This window comes from Erpetoichthys calabaricus, chromosome 2 (genome assembly GCF_900747795.2).
Source record: "Erpetoichthys calabaricus chromosome 2, fErpCal1.3, whole genome shotgun sequence".
Classification (NCBI taxonomy): Eukaryota; Metazoa; Chordata; class Cladistia; order Polypteriformes; family Polypteridae; genus Erpetoichthys; species Erpetoichthys calabaricus.
This window is the reverse complement of record NC_041395.2, coordinates 164,577,132-164,590,189: the sequence shown is the minus strand read 5'-3', so window position 1 is coordinate 164,590,189 and position 13,058 is coordinate 164,577,132. Positions and strand designations below refer to the sequence as shown.

The 13,058-nt window shown below is 39.3% G+C and overlaps 1 protein-coding gene across 2 annotated transcripts in view; it reads left to right on the top strand.

Annotated features, from left to right (window-relative positions):
* Positions 1 to 2,632: 2,632 nt before the first annotated feature.
* LOC114645456 (leucine-rich repeat and IQ domain-containing protein 4-like) overlaps positions 2,633 to 13,058 on the top strand; it is a 31,459-nt gene continuing 21,033 nt past the window's right edge. The window contains exons 1-2 of one of the 2 annotated variants that reach the window (XM_051922885.1): positions 2,633 to 2,906; positions 10,963 to 12,051. In XM_051922885.1, coding sequence (XP_051778845.1) covers positions 10,993 to 12,051 — 1,059 coding nt within the window. In that variant the 5' untranslated portion in view covers positions 2,633 to 2,906; positions 10,963 to 10,992. Of the gene's footprint in view, positions 3,199 to 10,962; positions 12,052 to 13,058 lie in introns of both variants that reach the window. The other variant, XM_028793307.2, reaches the window with a different exon arrangement.

Below are 13,058 nucleotides of genomic sequence, written 5' to 3'. Positions count from 1 at the left end.
AGTAACATTGAAACATAACATCTCTCTCTTGTTGTTCAGTAGGGAAAGTCAAGGACGAGCGGTCAGGGGAGGCAGAGCCTCACATGTCATCATGAAAAGTAAAAAACTAACAATGATAACATAAAATAAATTTGTCCACATGTCTGCGCTATAAATTTGTTTTCTGTATGATTCCAATAAACTTGATAATTTTATAGTCAAAATCGCTGAATTGGCACATTTACTGTTCAAATACAGGGGAGAAACGCGGGGTGCAGCCTCAGACTGCACTCTCCCGCACACGGATGCATGCAGTTGGCGCCTGCCTGTTGTTGTCTCTCTGTATGGCGCCAATATAATGTTTGCAGACACGTTTATTATACACCCTGACTTCCCACAGTCTGTCTAATATCTTTAATGAATGTGTATGACATATTTAGTCTTGCTGATCGGACATAAAACCGCAGTGAAAAGGCACAAGGCGAGGCCGACAGTACCGTGTCACACTGAAGGGGGCGCATGTGAGCCCAACAGGTGCTAGTTGTGGCTGCTCTTCTACGCAGAGGCGCCAATAAGTTAGCGATATCAGAAAGTCAAATGCACTGCAGCGGTCCCTGTCAGCCAAAATGGAAGGTTAAGACTTTTAAAACTAAAGTAAAATAAGGAGGGCTTTTACAAGAAAGTGACGGAGATTTTCGTGGAGAAGGATAGGCGCATGGACTTCATTTACAAATAAAGGTAAGCCCATAGACTGTTTTCAATTAATTTTATAAAAAAAATGGATCAGACTAAGAAAAAAACAATCTAATATTTAAAAAGTAAATTTTGACCTTAAATAAAATATTCTTTTGTTTTTCTTGTTATCCTTTTGTTGAACCGTCTGTATTAAAACGGATTGAAACATCATAATTAAAACCTTTTAAAAAAACAACCAAATATTTCAATTAAGGTCAAAAGGGAAATCCGTTTTTTTGTACATCACTCCATACTTTCATTTGTATTGAATGAGTATGAATTGTGGAATTGCAACGGCAAATTTAGAAGACATGGAGGGTGCAGAGCAAATGCGCTCTCTCGCCGCTATAAATGTAACGCTCTTTCTTAGCCAAATACAGTATGTACGTTACCTATGTGTGTGTAAAGAATGCTGATGAGATAAGAAACATAACCACTAGTCCATGTGCAATGGTGAATAAGCTACTCTTTTGGGTTCATATATTTGTAAATCTGACTCTGAAGGAGTCCGTACCTCACCAGCCATGAACCTCCCCGCACGTCATTGGGTAAAGTGCAATATGAAGGATCAAGGTAATTTTTATCTTCTGTGGATCCGCTGGACTTGTATGCAAACTGTAATGGATCCAGCCCTTTTGGCGGAGAAGAGCACATGTAATTCTGACCTTTCCTAGTATTTATTCTTAAATACAGTATATATTGCCTAATCTTATTTGTTTTTCTCTTCTTGTAACGTTCTTTTGTCATCTTGTAAAGCACTTTGAGCTACGTTATTGTATGAAAATGTGCTGTATAAATAAATGCTGTTGCTGTTTTAATTCGGGACTAGCCTCTGGGAACATTTCATTGCTATTGGCATTAGTGCGATGGGACAATAGTCATTCAGACAGGCTGGATTTGCGTTCTTTGGTACAGAAACAACGGTGGATCTTTACAGGTATGTTGACAGGACAGACTGGGTAAATGCAAGATTAAATATTACTGTGAACACTGGGGCTGACACAAATCTTGAAAACACGTCCTGGATTGCGGTCTGGACCTGCTGCCTTCAAGACTTTCACTTTCCTATAAGCTCTCGTTACGTCCTGACAATGTGAGCGCTGTTTTTTCCAGGTCATCCTCCCCGCGCACAATTCAAATCAGCTTCTGCTCACGTGGTTGTGGGCAGGACACGCACAATTCCTAACTGTGATCTCAGTCCGTTTCTGACCACCTCCGGATGAAATCGGGGTGATGCGATGCTAAAGTGCATTTACCCTTTTAATGTCTGTACGGCCGTGATCGAATTACTGAAAACCCTTGTTAATTCCGTGTATAAAGAGAGCCTATATGTGCCCCCTCCTGGCTGTCCAGCACCCGCGGGCACATCGGCTGCGCTCCGCCGAGCAGGAGGTGCAGTGAGCCCCGAGAGTTGAAGTCTCGCAAATACAACGATGATCATCGAGTCGCGTTTACTTTTTGTACTTCCCTTCTTTCACTCCTCCTCCTTCAGAATTCGAAATCGGCTTCTTTTGTCTTCTTGCATTTTTTTCCAGTCGCGTATAAAGGATATTGTTAAACTAAATTGAATACTCGAGGTTAGCTCACTTCTTAGAGCTTAGTTTTTTTTTGTTTTTTTTAATTACGCATCCATGTTTGTTTCAGGGTTCACGCCCTTCTTCTCGCGCTATTGCTTTACCTGGTGTGCAGTGCTTGGGTGTGACCGCTGCAGAGTAAGTCTGTGTAGCATAAACCAAGGAACGAGCCCAGGCAGACCTATAAGCTGATGATAACGCCGAATGTTTGTAGCAGTCGGCTTCCTCGCCTAAATGTGTGCGCGTGTGTGTGATTTTGAACACTTTGATTGGCTGTCTAGCCTCAATCTCTGAACTGCGCCTGCGTCGCGTCATTTGTTGCCATGGTGAGCCAGATGCTCTGAACGCCGAATCTCAGACTATCAACTGCAGAGTCAAGTAGACTGAAGCAAGAAGTGACATTTGCCGAAGACCCCTAGTGAAACGGTGGCACTCCGGGGTGTCGGAAATGCCGGTTCGCAGGCTGCAAAACGTGTGCTGTGTGTCACAGAAAAGGGAAGCGCAATCTTCACTGTTTAATTAGCGATTCTTAATTAGGCTTCTGGCTGGAGTAAATCATGTGCAGGCTCTTCATAGGAGCGAAAAGAATCGAGCTGGCTGGGGGGATCCAATAAAAAGGTGATCAAAACCGAATGGGATGGCTTGAAAAATTAAAGTAGTGGAGAAAAAAATAAATTTAAAAAAGGAGCATCCGCAACAGTAAAGACAGTGGAAGTAGTCTTGGACCTCGATCTCAGCTGCTGTGGAGGCGACTTTCTCTGTTGAGATCCACTTTCGCTCCAGCCATTGCTAAAGTTTTTATGTTCACCCTGATGCCCTTTTTTTACGGGGAGTAAAAATGGCCTTTTTGAGGGTTTGCATGTAATAAATTCAAACAGAAGTTCAGACAGCTTTCCAATCAAAATTCCAGGTATTACTTTATGTTGTTGCCTTTCATGACAGTGTACAAAATGTTTCTACATGTCAGAAATTTTAGATGGTGAAGGTGGATTAACTTTTTTTCCATAAATTGACTTTATTATCTATCTATCTATTACAAATTACAATGAACAAGATGTTTTTTTACTTTTGTATACCTTTTGTTAGATTTCATCACAAATATTAAATGCATATGTTTGACTGGGATCAGTCTTCTGCGACTCTGAACTCTATTATCTGTGTTACAAAATGAACAGACAGAGGGAAGTCATTTTTCTGTTGTAGCGGCCACAAGAAATTGCATTCATTCTGTTTTGCTTGTAATATTGTTGGCTGGCATGGTGCTGCAGTGGTTAGGGTTACTGCCGCATGGATCCAGCATCCTGGGTTTGAATGACCTGTTCAGTGGCTGTCCATGTGGAGTTTTCAGTCTGCCATATTTCTGTGCTTTTTTTTCTCTGTAGATTAGTTGAATTATTCATTCTAAAGTGACTCGGTATGAGTAAGGATGTGTGTGTGGGTGTTTGACTGGGTCATCGTGATGGGCTCATCCCAGTTTCTGTCTGATGCTACTGGAATAGATTCTGGTCTCTTCATGTTTCAAAAGTACATGCTGGCCAGACACGCAAGTAAGAATTTCACCGACCTCTGTACAATACAACTGCCCTGAATTTGATTAACTTGGTTGGGTAACATTAAGGAAAAACTTCACCAAAAATTCTGTTTTCTTTTTTAAATGTTACTTTCCCCATGTAGTTTGTAGTGGTGGCCAAATAAAAATATGAATTTCATATTTTCGTGGCGAAATTAAATATTGAATACTCAAACCTCTGATCGGGGATGAACGCTGGAGAAGCTTTTGAAGGAGCGCTCAGCACTGGTGCTAACAAGTTTTCAATCTGTGGATTTAGAATTTTGTTATTGTAAGTACCTTTTGAGATGTTCTGGCTATTTGAACACTGCTTTGACTTTCAGTTCTGATTCCACACTTAACCTTGTTAAGTTTTTAACCTTACTGAAAAACGTTTTGACTTCTTTTATTCTTGTTTTGCATGTGAGTTTTTGGTAATACATTCTTTTTAAATGTTTTACATTGAACTCTGTTTTGTTATTGTGGGCCACAGGGTTTTTTGGATCCCTTCTCCCTTTACTGTGAACTTTTCTCAGCGTTGTTTCCATTGGCCAGTGCAGGCTGCAAAGTGAGCTTCTCCAGCTTGGGGCCAGAATGAGGCCTCATTGAAGTCCTGAGGCATAGTTTTCACATCGGAACTCTTTTATTTTGATGTTTGTGAACTGGCAAATCATAATAGGGGAATGCTACACAACTTTCTGTAGGTATTTCAAAGTGGTTCTGAGAATTGCCCCCAAAGTAGCCCTGCTCTTTAGTATAATGGTGTCTGAGCTTAGAATCAGGAGGTGGCTTGGCCAAGAGCTCAAACTGCCGAATATAAGTACATAGTAAAGCAAGTGCCCCAGTAACAGACTCTAATATTTCCACCACAGTTCCTCCTCTTACTGGTGTTCACAGTCTTGTTTCATGTATTTTTTAATTATTTATGTTAATGTTGATTTTATTGAATCATGTGGATTATTTTTTGTTTTTGACCATATCTGTAAGCTGCCTGTATTATGTTCCATGCATTTTGTGGGTGGTCCCCCAAGTGCTGCCACTCACTACCAAGAACTGCCCACCGCTTTATAAATTTGCAAGGTCTTCCACAATTCCTGGCAGTTTATTTCTAATGTGAGTTTATTTGTCCCCTTTTCTCGTGTTTCCTTGATTTATTTAATTTCTGACCGCTATTGCTCAGTTTTTGAACTTGTTTCTGGAATTCTTGTTCACTTGAATTGCTCTTTATTTTAGGCAACTCCATTTTGCCTTTTGTGCTTTACAGAACTTCATTCTTGTTACAAGCGATTTCTGTGGAAATAAACCTTTTGGTTTTTGTAAGGACTCTGTGTTGCCCTTTAATCTAGCTAGGGTTTGGCGGTATATTCCCTTCTAGTGGGCATTTTTGTAAGTGTTTTTAGAGCTTAATGGGATTTATTAATCCATGACAGAGACCGAGTAATAGGCGGACTGAGAAATGAGAGCATCCACAGTTAAAAACCAGTAAATTGACTGGGACAGGCAAAAATTCTATAGCAAACATTAATCCAAAAATGATCATTGCAGTTATTAACACTATTAAAAATGAGTTCTCTAAAATCTAAATGAAAATCCTGTCAATTCTAATAAGAGATTTTCTTAAACAAATTGATTCTTAAATATAGTTTTATGTGTTTATGAATTTATTCAGAAGCTTGAATGTCGAGGGCTCTGCACCACCAGCAACAGACAGACGACATACGGTGACAATAGTAGTGTACAAAATGTTAATGGAGTCACTGCTGAACTGGCAAAAATAAAGAAAGAAAGAAAGAAAGAAAGCATGGTTTAAAACCAAATAATTCAAGCTGCTCTTTTACCTAGTTAAAAGATGAATTCAAAAATGTCAAAACATAGAACTGAAAGCCATTAGCCCGCAAAAACAAGTAATTAATTCACAAAGAGTTGCCTTAATCCACGTTCTTGGACAGTGAGGTTGCCATGATATCGACTTACGAACCATTGAGTTAATGACATTGTCCAACACATCGTCTGGTGGATATACCCTTGGTAATTCACATTCATGTCATGTCAGTATGGCAACATCCATAAAACAAAATGCCATTGTGGGAAAAAAATACTAAAACACAATGGGCCAAATTCCCACTTGTTGAATTCAACTTTAAATTAGGAAAATAATATTATTTATGAATTTATTGACATTCAAAACATGTTTCTACTAAAGGAAACATGCAGAAAAATGTATCAGAAATAAAAATCACACTGATATCATAACAAAAAGCAGTGTCAACGATGAGCCACATGATCAGCAATGGACACAGTTACCATCATCAAAGAATACAAAATGGTTTCAACAATTAAAAAAGATGCCATTGCTAAGATATAAACAAATAATGAAAACATATAGTAATCAATAAATACACAATGTATCACCATAAAATAGTCACAAGCAAAAATATGCATGAAAAACAGAATTTACGACAACGGCAGTGGGACACTGAGGTCATAGCATAAGACAGAGAGAAAAAGAGACAGAAAATCACAGTTTGGTAGGTGACAGGCCTTTATCATGATTGTGCTGGCCACCGGAATGTGTCATCAAAGAAGTGTATCACAACCTCTTGTTTTCGCCAGTGGTGCATCGTGGACGTTTCATCATGGGACTTCTAGTTGTTCAGTATGTCAGACTTGACAACCCATATTAACAAACTGTTTATTGGGATTGTCTGAAAAGATATAGTAGCTTTCTAAGGATATTCATTTTGACAGCATTAATTCTCCCAGCTAAAGTAAGGTAGTGACGGGACTGTTTATTAACCTCTCTTTTAATGTTTTCAGTCATAATACTGAAAGCATGTTTACAGAGATGTTTGTGGACACTCAAATGTTAGTTTAACACTGGTGATTTAATGTGTCACAATAATTCCCAAGTATTTAAACTGTTCTGATACAATCAGTGAAGAGTGTCCTGGCTTGGCCTACTGTGAGAGAAAATTCACTGAAAAAATCACCTTGCTATTGAAATGAAATCTGAATCCAGAGATATTATGAAAATCTCCAAACATTTAATATTAATGGCAAAAGCAGAATATAGGTCTGAGATATGAAGCACCGTATCATCGACATAAAGAGATTTCTCTGATCAAGGCCTTCCCTTATGATCGATTTTGTCTCGGACTGCTTTCAAATATGGATAGCTAGGGGTTCTATAGCAATTGCAAACAGCATTGGTGATAAGGACACCATGGCTGGTTCTACATTCTAATTTGAAACCATCTGAATTTTTATGGATGATGGCTTCTGAACTAGCATAGAACAATTTAATACATGTAGATATACTGGGACCAAACCCAAATCTATGGTAAATAAGATATCCCCATTCAACTCTATCTGTATGAAGGCTTTTTCTGCATCCAAAGATATTAAGACCTTTGAAAATTTAGATTCTGTAGTAGAATGTATTACATTAAACACACACTGAAGATTGGGTACCAAGTGTCTGGCTTTAATAAATCAAATTTTATAAGGCTGAGCACTTTTTTTGTTCTTTTAACTATAATATTTGGTAGGATCCTAACATCGTTATTTAGAAGTGATCCACATTCTAGATCTTATTCTTTGGAAAGACAGTAACTAATATTCAAAATCATGTTTTTGGTAGACTTTAATCCAGCTCCAGTAAACATTGTTAAAAATATTGGTGTTGACTGAGTTGAGAACATTTCATAAAATTTCCCTCAAAATCTATGCAGACCTGCAACTTTGCCACTTCGCAGTGATTTTAACTCATCTTAAATTTCAGAGAGCCTCAAAAGTTTATCAAGCTCTTCTACACAAACAGTATCAAGCTGTGGTATTTGTGATTCTTGTATTTGAGAACTCTGTGACTTACACATCATTTTCTTTACACCATCGGGAATATAATGACTTATAGTATTTCTTAAATGTGTTAGTTATTTCTCTGTGCTTCCTGATTTTATTTCCTTCTACATTATTATTCTCTATAATTGTGTTTCATGTTACCTATTAATGTATTTATTGTGTTAAAATGTTACAGTGGGGGAAATAATTATTTGATTCCCTGCAGAATTTGTAAGTTTGCTCACTTACAATGAAATGAACAGTCTCTAATTTTTATGGTAATTTTATTTTAATGGAGAGAGACAATGAGAGGTGATGAATTTTATGAAGTCCCCATTAGCTAGTATTAACAAATTAAGTTGCTGAATGTGAGCTGGATTTATGGGATGTAATGATTTGAACAATGTGGTTTGGCACTAGTGCTTTTTTGTTACATTTTAGAATGTTTCTGAAATGGATGTGAGCATCACTGGAGTACCACAAGGAACAGACGTGTCTCCTTTTCTCTTTACTCTATCCACCACAAACTATATACAGTGGTGTGAAAAACTATTTGCCCCCTTCCTGATTTCTTATTCTTTTGCATGTTTGTCACACAAAATGTTTCTGATCATCAAACACATTTAACCATTAGTCAAATATAACACAAGTAAACACAAAATGCAGTTTGTAAATGGTGGTTTTTATTATTTAGGGAGAAAAAAAAATCCAAACCTACATGGCCCTGTGTGAAAAAGTAATTGCCCCCTGAACCTAATAACTGGTTGGGTCACCCTTAGCAGCAATAACTGCAATCAAGCGTTTGCGATAACTTGCAATGAGTCTTTTACAGCGCTCTGGAGGAATTTTGGCCCACTCATCTTTGCAAAATTGTTGTAATTCAGCTTTATTTGAGGGTTTTCTAGCATGAACCGCCTTTTTAAGGTCATGCCATAGCATCTCAATTGGATTCAGGTCAGGACTTTGACTAGGCCACTCCAAAGTCTTCGTTTTGTTTTTCTTCAGCCATTCAGAGGTGGATTTGCTGGTGTGTTTTGGGTCATTGTCCTGTTGCAGCACCCAAGATCGCTTCAGCTTGAAGTTGACGAACAGATGGCCGGACATTCTCCTTCAGGATTTTTTGGTAGACAGTAGAATTCATGGTTCCATCTATCACAGCAAGCCTTCCAGGTCCTGAAGCAGCAAAACAACCCCAGACCATCACACTACCACCACCATATTTTACTGTTGGTATGATGTTCTTTTTCTGAAATGCTGTGTTCCTTTTACGCCAGATATAACGGGACATTTGCCTTCCAAAAAGTTCAACTTTTGTCTCATCAGTCCACAAGGTATTTTCCCAAAAGTCTTGGCAATCATTGAGATGTTTCTTAGCAAAATTGAGACGAGCCCTAATGTTCTTTTTGCTTAACAGTGGTTTGCGTCTTGGAAATCTGCCATGCAGGCCGTTTTTGCCCAGTCTCTTTCTTATGGTGGAGTCGTGAACACTGACCTTAATTGAGGCAAGTGAGGCCTGCAGTTCTTTAGACGTTGTCCTGGGCTCTTTTGTGACCTCTCGGATGAGTCGTCTCTGCGCTCTTGGGGTAATTTTGGTCGGCCGGCCACTCCTGGGAAGGTTCACCACTGTTCCATGTTTTTGCCATTTGTGGATAATGGCTCTCACTGTGGTTTGCTGGAGTCTCAAAGCTTTAGAAATGGCTTTATAACCTTCACCAGACTGATAGATCTCAATTACTTCTGTTCTCATTTGTTCCTGAATTTCTTTGGATCTTGGCATGATGTCTAGCTTTTGAGGTGCTTTTGGTCTACTTCTCTGTGTCAGGCAGCTCCTATTTAAGTGATTTCTTGATTGAAACAGGTGTGGCAGTAATCAGGCCTGGGGGTGGCTACGGAAATTGAACTCAGGTGTGATACACCACAGTTAGGTTATTTTTTAACAAGGGGGCAATTACTTTTTCACACAGGGCCATGTAGGTTTGGATTTTTTTTCTCCCTAAATAATAAAAACCATCATTTAAAAACTGCATTTTGTGTTTACTTGTGTTATATTTGACTAATGGTTAAATGTGTTTGATGATCAGAAACATTTTGTGTGACAAACATGCAAAAGAATAAGAAATCAGGAAGGGGGCAAATAGTTTTTCACACCACTGTATATAACACCAGGTTATGTCACTTGCAGAAATTCTCAAATGACTCTGCACTTATGGGGTTTTATTGATAAAGCAGATGAGACAGAGTATAGCAGTCAGGTGAAGAACTTTGTTTCTTGGTACGGAAAGAATTAACAACTTAACATCAGCAACACCAAGGAACAGGTTTTTGACTTTCACTGCACCAAAGATCCTCAACGTCCAGTCACCATTCATGGAGTAGATGTAGAGGTGGTGCAACTCCGACAAGTACTTGGGGGTCCACATTAATCACAGGCTGGACTGGTCTCATAACACAGAGGAACTAGAGAAACTGCATTTATTTAATGTTGATAGTGGCATTCTTCACATCTTTTACACGTCTGTGATGACCAGTGTGATTTTTTTACGCTGCAGTGTGCTGGATTGGTAGCATCACTTTAAGAGAGGTCCACCGAACCAACAAACTAATTAAAAGGGTAAGCTCAGTTAAAGGACGCACTTTGGACCCCCTGAAGGTTATATCAAAGGAGAGAATGAAAACAAAACTGAGTGCCATTATGAACAATTCTGCACATCCCCTCTCTGACGCACTAACACTAAGCTAACAAATTATTCAGCAGAAGTGTGTCAAGAAACGCTACTGGGACTTCTTTATACCAACAGCAATACATCTGCGTAATGCCTCACTGTGACTGGGATTGCCAGTCAAATGTTTTCTTTCTCTTTATATTTCTTCCATTTTAATCATTCTGGTGTGTGTTCCAACTATAGTGTGTGTGTGTGTGCGTATATTCATGCATTTTTTAATTTATTAAGCTTCTGTAAAATTCCAAATTTCTATCTTATCTACCTAGATTGGTATCTCTAAATGAAACAAGTATGTATTTGTCTGTTTTGAGATGGATTGGCTTCCCATCCAGGGGTTGTTCTCCCATATATTCAATGTTGCAGGAATAACCTAGTTTTCCTCTGTTCATGATGGAAAACGCAGGTTTAGAAAATGAATAGCTAGAGGCAGTTTTTGCCCTCAGATTCAAACATCAAGTATAGAGAACAAACTATTCTGTTATATATGTTACGTTATGTTATGTTATGTTAATTGCTTTTTAAAATATGAAACCTAACATACCAACATCTTTACCCTTCACAGGTCTGGCTCATTATTAGTGTACCTGGCTTCATGTGCTCAAATATGCCATCAGTGAACTTCTCCGAGATTACTACATCTATCATTTTAGAGACTGGAGTTACTCAAAGCATCCCAAAGTTTTTCTCTCCTCGAGAAGGTGCTGACAGGGTTTATTTCTTGGATTCTTCTGCACATGGTTTGGAAACCATTCCAGAAGATATCCTGAGGATGAAACATCTTGAAGAGCTTCACTTGGAGAAGAACTCCATTAGTTTTATACCAAGTGGGATAAAAAACCTTGAGCACCTCCAAGTTCTCTATCTGCATGAAAACAGCCTGGAGAGCCTGTGCGATGAGCTTGGTGAACTTCATCAATTGCAGTGTCTTGATCTGAGTGACAATCCTCTGACATCAACGGAGGAGACTCTTCGGCCACTAAGTTGCCTTTGGGAATTGCAAGAGTTGAGGCTCTATAACCTTGGCATCCAGGAAGTCCCCATCCTGATGTGCAAAAATGTTTACAACTTGCAGCTGCTTGGCCTTTCTGGCAACCAGCTTTCCAGTTTGCCCAAAGAGATTGTCAATTTGACCAAACTTCAAGAAATTTACCTCCAGAGAAACCTGTTTGAAGAGTTCCCCACTGTATTGTGCCAACTTTCTAACCTGGAAATTGTGGACCTGGAGCAGAATGCCATAAGCTGCGTGCCAGATGAGATTGCATTGCTGCAGAATCTGACCAAGCTTTTCCTGGCATCCAATCGCCTGTGCTTTGTACCTCAATCCCTTTCACAGTGCAGCAGGCTCACCTATCTTGATGTGACCGCCAACTACATCAGCAAAGTGCCATGGAATGCACTGACAGGCCTTGTGGAGCTGGCGCTCTCTTACAACAGGCTTCGTATTTTACCCTCACACGTGGGCAAGCTGGTTTTTCTGCAGGTGCTCTACCTAAAGAATACAGGCCTAAGGAACGTGCCATCTCACATTCGCCAGCTCTCTGAGCTGCGTGTTCTGGATCTCAGCCAAAACCGCTTCAGCACCTTTCCAGTTGCCGTCTGCTCTCTGCCCCGCCTGGAGATGCTATCATTAGATGACAACAAATTAACACAGGTATGAACACTAATCTTTTTTTACTTAGGACATTTTCTTTACTTCATATTGCACCTCCAAAAAAATCTTTATTGAGAGGCTGGCACACTCAGTAGGGTCATATTCTAGATTGAAGAAGACCTCATTAGATGAACTTTTTCTTTCTTAAGTTTTGGTAAACAAAAGAGTGCTATAGGTAGTAATAGTGTCTTGTGACTAGCCCTCTGCACAGAGCATACAAGCCACTTAGATCCACACCCTGTCCCCTGTTGAAAGAACAGTCTGACCCTGGGATATTGGAGGACCAAGCAGCTGTCTGGATGTGTGAAATGGCAGCCTAGGAGATTTTAAAAGCGTTGGTAAAGATTGGATTTTCTGAAGACACTCCTAAGCTAAACCCCTGTCCATCGTTCATTGAAAGATCTCCTCAATCATCTAATGTCACATCTATAATCTTCATAGACATCATTTGAATGCCAAAAGAGATGATAGGCAGGGATTACATACTGGTCCTGTCAATGTCTCTAGGAAGGTTGCTTCTTTTCCACATATTCCTATACTTCCCAGAGATGTGCAAGTTAGGCTAAGCATGTGTGATTGTGGGTTTATGTGCATGGAGGACTATGCCTTGTGACAACTGCTGCCCTATCCTGAGCTGGTTCCTGCATTTTTCCTGACTCTTTTAAGATAGGCAGCATATTCTGCAGTTTTGAAACCTTATTGTAGCATAAAGCCAAACTTCACACACACCAAAACAGATGGACATTCAAATCTTGGAGTATTATTTCATGTTTTTCCTCATACTTTACTTACCTTGACCTTTAATGCTGGCTTGTTGTACTGCTGCATAAATATAAATTTTGTATATATGTCCAGTTTCTAAATGTTGTTTGTGGCTGTCCTTTTGCATATAAATGAATGTTAATGTAAGTGTAAAGGTCAGGAGATGGGATGGGATGGCAGTACGCACAGAATTTTTCCCACCTTAGTAATGAAACGTCCAGTTTTCTACTTACAGTGCATCTGGA